This window comes from Arachis hypogaea, chromosome 15, assembly GCF_003086295.3.
Source record: "Arachis hypogaea cultivar Tifrunner chromosome 15, arahy.Tifrunner.gnm2.J5K5, whole genome shotgun sequence".
Lineage (NCBI taxonomy): Eukaryota > Viridiplantae > Streptophyta > Magnoliopsida > Fabales > Fabaceae > Arachis > Arachis hypogaea.
Genome location: NC_092050.1, coordinates 29,755,085 through 29,764,921, shown reverse-complemented (window position 1 = coordinate 29,764,921; position 9,837 = coordinate 29,755,085). Strand labels below are relative to the sequence as shown.

The window sequence follows — 9,837 nt, the reverse complement described above, 5'->3', positions numbered from 1 at the left end:
AGAGATTCATCACCAAAGTCCACCAAGACCACTTCTATGAAGTAGTGGCACAAAAGAGGGTAATTCCTGAAGTTCCCTTTAGGCTAAAAAAAGAATGAGTATCTGGAGATCCGAAGAGAAATCCGGTGGAGAGATTCGGAAGTCTTAACCAATCTTATCTCGAAAATTGGGATCTTGATGGTGCAGGAGTTCTATACTAATGCATGGGTTACAAAAAATCATAACACTAGTGTGAACCCACATTCCAAGAATTGGTGCACCATGGTCCGAGGGCGACCCTTGGATTTCATCCTAGAATGTGTAAGGTTGGCACTCCATTTGCCAGTTATGCAAAGAGACCCACATCCTTACACTAGAAGGGTCAATTTTGATTAAAGGTTGGACCAAGTCCTTTCAGACATTTGTGTGGAAAGAGTTCAGTGGAAGAGGGATACTCAAGGAAAGCCTATCCAACTGAGAAGGCTTGACCTCAAGCCCGTAGCTAGAGGGTGGTTGGAATTCATCCAACGCTCTATCATTCCTACTAGCAATCAGTCAGAAGTGACCATTAACAGAGCCATCATGATTTATTGCATCATGATTGGAGTGAGGTGAAGGTACATGAGGTAATACCTCAAGAATTGTATAAGATAGCTGAAAAGTCTTTTACCTTAGCAATGTTGACTTTTTCCCACCTTATATGTCACTTATGAAATTCAGCTGGAATTGTCATAGAAGGAGACATTCCCATTGAGGAAGACAAGCTCATCACTAAAAGAAGGATGAAGCAAACTAGAGAGCCCACACATGCACCTCAACAAGAGCATGTGGAGATGCCTCAACAAGAAATCCTTGAGATGCCTCGAGTGATGCATTTTCCTTCCCAAGACTACTGGGACCAATTGTATACTTTTCTAGGAGAATTAAGCTCCAACATGGACCAACTAAGGATGGGACATCAAGAACACTATACCATTCTCCATGAAATAAGAGAAGATCAAAGAGTCATGAGGGAAGAACAAAGAGTCATGCGGGAAGAACAACAGAGGCGGGGGCGTGACATAGAAGAAATCAAGCACTCCATTGGATCCTCCAGAAGGAGTAGTAGCCGCCATCACTAAGGTGGATTCGTTCCTTTAATCCTCTGTTGCCTATGTTATTTTTCTGTTTTTCATGTATTTTGTTTTATTGTCTGTTTTTAGTGCATAATCATCTTTATGTCTTAAAGCTATGAATTATTCCATGCATCTGTCACCTTGCTTAAAAGAAAAATTTATTTGAAAAAGAAAAGTAAGATGCATGAATTTCGAGTTATATATTAAGAATACTTCAATTATTTGATGTGGTGGCATTGCTTTTGCTTTCTGAATGCATGAATCAACAGTGCATATTTGATGTTGGAGTTAAGAATGTTGACTTTTGAAAGAATGATGAAAAAGGAGAAGTATTATTGGTATCTGAAAAATCCAAAAATTGATTCTTGAAGAAAGAAAAAGCAGCAAAAAGAAAAAAAAAAGAAAAAAATGTGCATGCGAAAAAAAAAAAGAGAAAAAGCCAGTAGCTCTTTAAACTAAAAGGCAAGAGCAAGGATCCAAGGCTTTGAGCATCAATGGTTAGGAGGGCCTAAAAGAAATAAAATCTTAGCCTAAAAGTTCAAATGAACTCCTGCCCTAACTATATGCTTGTGGTATGAAGGTGTCAAGTGAAAAGCTTGAGACTGAGCAGTTAAAGTCGTGATCCAAAGCAAAAGAGTGTGCTTAAAAACTCTGGACACCACTGGTTGGGGATTCTAGCAAAGATGAATAACAATCCGAAAGGATTCACCCAGTTAGTTAAGTGTCTGTAGCGTTTATGTATCCGGTGGTAATACGGGAAAACAAAGCGCTTAGGGTCACGGCCAAGACTCTAAATAAGCTGTATTCAAGAATCAAAAAGAACTTGACTAGAAGAATCAATAATATCATCTGGATTCTAAGTTCCTAAAGATGCCAATCATTCTGAGCTTTAATTGAAAGTGAGATGCCAAAACTATTCAGAAGCAAAAAGCTACTAGTCCTGCTCATCTAATTGAAACTGAGCTTCAATGAGAACTCAGAGATTTATTGTATCCTTCTCTTCTTTTTATCCTACTGTGTTTTTGGTTGCTTGGGGACAAGCAACAGTTTAAGTTTGGTGTTCTGATGAGCGGATATTTTATACGCTTTTTGGCATCATTTTCATCTAGTTTTTATTATGTTTTGTTTAAGTTTTATTATACTTTCATAGGTTTTAGTGAAAAATTTACATTTTTGGGATTCTACTTCGATTTGTTGCATTTCATGTGATTTCAGGTATTTTCTGACTGAAATTAAGGAGTTTTGGCAAAGTCTGATTCAGAGACACAGAAAGGACTACAGATGCTGTCAGGATCTGACCTCTGTGCACTTGAAAGAGCATTTCTGGAGCTACAGAAGTCAAAATGGCGCGCTCTCAATGACTCTGGAAAGCTAACATCCAGGACTTTCCAGAAATATATAATATTTTATACTTTTTTTCGGAAATGAAGGCCCAAAACTGGCGTTCAACTCCAGCCACCTACCCTATTCCTGGCGTTGAACGCCCAAAAGGGAGCAACTGGCGTCCATCCCCAAAAGGGAAGCCCATCACTGGCGTTCAATGCCCATAAGGGAGCAAGCTTGTGGGAGACACCCTTAGCTCAGCCCAAACACTCACAAAGTGGGCCCCAGAAGTGAATTTTCGCACTACAAGACCACTCTATCACATTTCTGTAATCTTTAGTTATTAGAGTAGTATATATAGAACAAAGATCACCCTTGTTAGAGATCTTTGCCCATTCGAACCTTTCATTGTATTTTCTATACAGTATGAGTCACTAATCTCCTAAGGTTAAGGTTAGGAGCTCTGCTGAGTTTGATGGATTAATAATATTATTGTTCTATTTCACTACAATTCTGATTCTATTCTCTTATGCATTCTCGTTCTTTATCTCATGAATTGAGGGTGACATGTGACAATCACCTTTGTTCTACATGGGTTTCGTGCGATTTCTGACCCGGATAGCGTTGAACCAAAGCTAGAGATTGCATTGCGGATTCCAATAGAGCATCTGAGCAACTTTGGATAACGTGACATGAAATCCCGTTGACTATGGGTGTGCGAGGTCTCTGTGGCGTTAAGGCTAGAGTCAAAGAAGCAGCACTTTTTGATCCGGAAGATCTGCCTCATCTGTGGCACCTTGAGTAGGATCGTGAAGGGGAGTGAACCGCTTAGAGCTTGATTTTCTGCTACATTGAGAAACCTAGAGGTGGCTTGATGAGAGGACATGAGTCACTTCAACATGGTGGATTGCTACAGTAGAAGAGGTTAACTTGATGAGAGGACATGAGTTAATCACATACGGCAGCCGTTGAATGAATCAAAAGGCTATTGAAGTAGACAGTGAGAACGATTAATTCGGAAAGACAAAGCATCTCTGAAGCCTTAACTAATTATCCATTACTATTTTCTCAATCAATCTGTTATTTCTAACTTTCTTTATTCTGTTTTTATGCGTTCTTCGTGACAAACTATATTTTTTATCTGCCTAACTAAGATCTGCAAGGTATCCACTACTTGCTAAAACCAACAATCTCTGTGGGATCGACCCAACCCTTACTCACCTGAGGTATTTCTTGGACGACCCAGTATACTTGCCGGTGTATCTGTGCAAAATGTGCGGAGCCAGTTTCGTGTACCAGCATTAAAGTGGTCACACGCTTCACAAAATTGGCGTCTTTAATGCCACCTTTAGAACCAAAACTAGAGCTTCCAATGACCCAGGCTTTGAAGGCGTTATTTTGCACTAACGCCTCACAAAGTTGGCGTGTTTAACGCCACAGTTTGAACTAAAATTGGAGCTTCCAATGAGCAAACCATCGAAGGTGTTATTTAGCTTACACACTTTATATTTGTGGCGTGTTTAACGCCACCCTTTGTACCATAATTTCTAGCTTCCAATGCACTAATTATCAAAGGCGTTAGTTAGCTTACACGTCTTGTATTTGTGGCATGTTTAACGCCACCTTTTGAAGCAAAAATCAAAGTCCCAAGTAACCAACTATCGAAGGCATTAAAGTAGTCTAACTCATAAAAAAAATGGTGTGTTTAACGCCACACTTGGGACCAAAATTGGAGCTTCTCAATGAACCATATTGTTGAGGGTGTTAACAAGCTTACACGCTTTGTAAGTCTTGGCGTATCTAACGCCCATTTTAAAGCAAAAATCAATCTCCCAATGAACTATTTTGTTGAGGGCATTATTGAGCTTACACGCCTTGTCATCTTGGCGTATTTAACGCCACATTTCTTGCCAAATTGGTGCACCCAGGAGTGGAGTTGAGTCGAAGGAGTTACTTTGCTCATCCTCTTCACAATCTTAGCGTGTTTAACACCACATTTCTTGCAAAACCTAAGCTCCCAGGGAAGGCAATCATAGAAGGTGTTATTAGGCACACACGCCTTGCTTTCTTGGCGTGTTTAACGCCATCCTTTGACACAAGAATTGCAAGCTCTAGGGTTGTGCATTGTTGATGGAGTGTTTGTGTATGCATGCTTCATATTGGCTCATCCTTGTTCTTTGGTGGCTTGTGTTCTTACTTAACACTTTTCTGCAAAGATCATTAAACCAAAGTGCTCAGAGCTATGTTCAAATAATCATGAAACACTCCAAAATCAACTAATGTTTAATGATTCTTTGCATGCAATGACAAATGAGAATTATCTACAAAAACACTTCATTAATGAGCAAGATTCATGATTATTCTATGAAAAATAACTAAAATAAACAACTATGATGCTCATGCATCAGTCGACAGATGCTCAAAAGAGACCCACACAAGTTTTCATGAGTCTTACCTTTATTCTAATAAAGTATATATATATAGTTTAATAACTAAAACTTGACCATCGTTTGTTTAGCATCTCTTCGAAGAGGAGTTAGCGAACGCCCTCAAGGAACATCAATCACATATTGATGAGGGCAGTCTAGAGTCGTCCCTCGGATTTCAGAGGATGAAATTGTCCTAGACAGTCGGCGGTCACAAGAGGGGAGAGTAAAGGGGATCAGACATATCTCTACCATATATACAGTTCTTGGATGCTGATGACTTCTCAACTGGAAATCGATCGATGGGAACGGATATCAGGGAGTAGGTTACCTTGCTCAACCAGGAGTTGACACAGTAGATGGAATAATGTTTATTGGGAGCTACAGACTCGTTACCAGCAAGAGCAGAAAAAGAGGGAGCAGCATCATCAAAGACAGGAGGGAGAGATTGCCTGCATCACTGCACATTTCAACGGGATGATCCCCTAGTTGAACTAGATGTTCACCTTTTACATGCATCAAATGAAGAGTGGCTCTTCCAACAATACATCGGACTTGCCTCCTCCTCCTCCACCTCTTCCACATTCTGTGCATCTTTCGCTACGACCACCACTTACTAGCAAATGCCTTGTGACCGAGAGGACCAAGATGTTCATTATTGTGATGATAATAGTCTAGATGATGATTATAAGTGTAGTTCGTATGTAGTACTTATTTGTATTATTTATCACTGATTTGTGTATGAATAATATACTTTATTACTTAAAAAGTTATGACTAATGTACTATTTATTATTTATATTAAAAATTTGTTTAAATGTGTTTTATTAATATTTTATTAAACAATATAACAGGTACTAAAAGATATAGTTAATATAAAAAATAGATGTAATTAAAATTAGAAAAATTAATTTTAAAAAATTAATTTTATCGACGGTTAGATCGTCGATATAAAACTAATTATTAAAAAAATTAATTTTTAATATTATCAACGGCTTTAATATTGATAAATAACTAAATATAAATATTATTTTTAATAAAAAATAAATTTTTTATTGCTCGGCTTCTGCGCCGATAAATATAATCTTTTTAAATTTTTTTAGCAATGTATTTATTATTCACTATGTAGGTGTTGTTATAATTACACTAATATTACAGCTTTAGACTTGCATTTTTTAATGGCCTTATCCACATATTTTTATGGACAGTTCAACCGTAAAAAAAAAAAAAAAAAAAAAAAACGTCGAAGCTGTTGATGAGGCCATTAATAAAACCGAATTATCTTGTAGTGATGGTTTTCCTCACGACATCGTTTTTTTTTTTTTTTTTTTTTTGATGTGAATGTTTTTAGTCATTTTAAAAAGTTAAATTGAGATGTGAATAAGATTTTAGAAATTTTACTGCACGATGTTGTTGGTAAGAATTTGAGGTTTTAGGAAGATTATTTGTCTTTTGTTAAATTTTCCTATAATAAAATTGTATATTCTTTCATAGGATTTTTTTCTTTAAAACTTGTGTATAGTTTTAATTTTTTTAATTATTTTGGATCTAATACTTTTGTTACTAAGTAATCTTGTTAGTGCAAATGCCGAAGGAAAAAGTATAAAAGTTAAAGAAATGCACTTATAATGAGATGCGATTTGATTGAAAAGAAAAATAGATTGGTTACCTTGGTAATTCGGTATGCATTCATTTACGAAAAGAGAGATTTTCTCATCAAAGAAAAATCTAAACTTGACCACAGGAAAGATGCCCCATTCCAAAACATTTCTCACCTTTCCCCTTTTGCTATGGTTACAAATTAAAGAATGAATTTTTCCGAAGAGGGAAGGTATAAATAATACAAGCTTGGCAGTGTAAGATAAGAACTTTAGCGAGCTGGTGGGGCCTATCATCACAACAACAGCAGCTACGAGGGCTAAATAAGGTTTTGGAGAATTTGAATTTTTTAAATTTTAAATTTTATTTTAAAAAATAAAATATAATTTATTATTATTTATTTTATAAGTAGAATTAAAAAATATATAAAAAAATATTTAATAATAAAATTTTATTTTATTTTTTAAAATAAAAATTTAAAATTTAAAAGATCTAAATTCGATTATGAATACTTATATGATCTCCTTGTCAAAGAGATACATAAAAATTTGGCCGAAACACAATAGTAATTATGGGCAGCCCAACGTGTTATTTATGACATGTTGGCATTAAAGCTTGTACGAGTTTTTCTCGGACCCAGTTTGTTTGTGGTTATTTTTTGGGTCTTGAATATTTTAGTTTTATTTCAATATGTTCAAAAACTTATCCAAAACCTTTTAATATTTCAAACCCAATTGTAATTGAGCCTTTAATTTCCATAGTAGAGAGTCGAATAACCAAATTATAATGACCAAAAAAAAGAAAAACTAAATTGATTGTATTTAAATTTCTAAACTTACCTGACCCAAAAAAAATTTCTAAACTTAGCAACTTGTTTTTTCCCTCCACTATTTTGAGAAATCAAAATTTAGTTATTTTCAAGAAGCTGTGGTGTGTACAAGTGATATTAAGCAAGTCTTTTATTTATTATATCAAAAAATTAAATAATAAATAAAATGATTTTCTTTCGTTTAATTTTAATTTATCTATTTTGTTTTGTACGTATCTTAATCTTTATTAGTTTGATACCAATATATGTAATCAAGAAGACTTCACAATTCAAGACAAAGAAAAAATTCTCTCTCTCTCTCTCTCTCTCTCTCTCTCTCTCTCTCTCTCTCTCTCTCTCTCTCTCTCTCTCTCTCTCTCTCTCTCTCTCTCTCTCTCTCTCTCTCTCTCTCTCTCTCTCTCTCTCTCTCTCTCTATATATATATATATATATATATAAGTATTTTGACTTTTAAACAAGATGCGTTGAAATGTATGTATATTTTGTTATGAAATGTTTGTACATAGACAAAGTAATAAATACGTGTTTTAAATTTTTAATTTCAAATAATTTTGTATTTATATAGTGTATGTATGTATAAAATTGGTAATATAGGGCTGGCTATAGGCAGTTGTGTCCTCCAGGAGATAATGGTGGCCCTTTAAAATCCCTGCTATATGTAACTAAAAATAAAATAGAATGCAAGCTATGACGTTATATACAGTGACCGGACCCATAAAACTTTGTTAGTGGGGCAAAACATATATATAGCATAACAATAATTTTTTTTAACAGTAAAATATATTTTTTGTTTTTAATATTTGTAATTTTTTAAAAGATATTATAATATTTAATTTTATTTAATTTTGTCCTAATATTTTTAATTTATGTTAAAAATATCTTTAAACATTAACTCTATTTAAAATTTTAAAGACAAAATTAAAAAATATTGAAAGACTAAAAATAACTTTGACACAAATAAATAATGTTAGAAATAAAATTGAATGCAATTAAATATTATTAGGGACAAAAAATACTTTACTTCCTAATTATATTTTTTATTGTAGAATATGACCCATCTTTAAATTATCTAACTAACAAATTAAAATACTAAAATAATAATTTAAATAATAACATATAATTTAGACTTCTATTATTTTAAATTTTATATTTTTAAAAAAGTTAGATATTTTTCATTGTCAATACATATATTTTAATAATAAAATAAATTTAATAAAATAATTTTATTTAATTTAAGATTAATTTAACACAATAATTTTATCTATTGATAAAATCAAATTTGATAAGATAAATTTTATATAATTTAATGTAATAGTATCAAATTTAACAATTTAGCGGGACAAAAAAAAATGTTGTTATATACTACTAAAAAATTTTTTAAATTGTAGTGGGGGCACTTGCCCCCACATACCTCTAAGTGAATCCATCCCTTGTTATATATGCATACTTACATACAATCAGTAACATTGGATGCATTTATTTTATTTTTCATCCAATTCCCTCTTGCCTGAGAGGAAGTAAGTCTGATAGAAACATAGAATCATTTGTATACCTCTTTTTTACCGTTTAAATTTGTAGAACAACTGAATTGACACAAAATAATTATTCTTTGGACGGAGATAGTACACACAATAAGGAGAAATTTTTACTGTTATTATTTGAGGAAAGCAGAGAGCAGAGAACTTTTTAGTACCTGAAAATTAAACTTGACTCTCATTTGAGCATTTTCAATAGTAATTAACTGCGGTGTTTTCTCAAACACCTTATAGACTCCTTATCAGGGGAGGTAGCTAATCTCAATTCAAGATCAATGTCGTCATCATCATTAACTCTTCCTACAGAGGGAGAGTTACTGCGGCGGTGCATTCCCGCCGGTGATGCCTCCACCGCAGGTAACAATAGCTTTTCCGGCGGTGGCAATACAGCGTCACCAAAAGCAGCGATTATTATTGGTTTGTATTGGTACGGTAGTAGATTATGCATAGCGATAATTTGCCTCTCTCTTCTATGGGCATTCTGGTGTCCTCCAAGTGCTTGAAAGTTCTGGAATCTTCGATCACAGTATGAACAGACTATACAGTTATTATTAGTGCTGCTAGTGGTATTTTCCAAAGGAAAACCTAATAGCTTCAGCTCTGATGATGCTGGCTTTTCTGAAGAAGACGATGAGTAATTCATCATATTATCTGATTTTTTTCATCAGTTGTTCAAAACCTCAAAATTTGATTTCTTGCAGTGCATGTTTGATTAATTATCTACTATATATATAATGACATCGTAGAGAAGGAAGAGGGAAGATAGTGCTAGGGTTTTTACTTTTGACATGAATCATGTACGGCCCAAAACGTAAATGTATATCTTTAATTTTTCAATTTGATAGAAATTTACTCAATTTCACGTAAAGTTGATAATTTGAACTGTTACATAAAAATTTAGTCAAATTATTTAAATCATTTAGACTCTCAACTATCAACTTTACATAAAATTAACTGCATCTAAGTTTTCACCTTTTAATTATGCATGTTGTGTCCACAACCAATTGGATATTAAATTAGTTATTTATGTAG

The 9,837-nt window shown here is 34.0% G+C and overlaps 1 protein-coding gene across 1 annotated transcript; it reads right to left on the bottom strand.

Annotated features, from left to right (window-relative positions):
* Positions 1 to 9,007: 9,007 nt before the first annotated feature.
* On the bottom strand, positions 9,008 to 9,448 carry LOC112748207 (uncharacterized). The gene has a single exon (XM_025796418.1). The coding sequence runs from the start codon at positions 9,446 to 9,448 to the stop codon at positions 9,008 to 9,010; it is 441 nt and encodes a 146-aa protein (XP_025652203.1).
* Between the last annotated feature and the right edge of the window lie 389 nt (positions 9,449 to 9,837).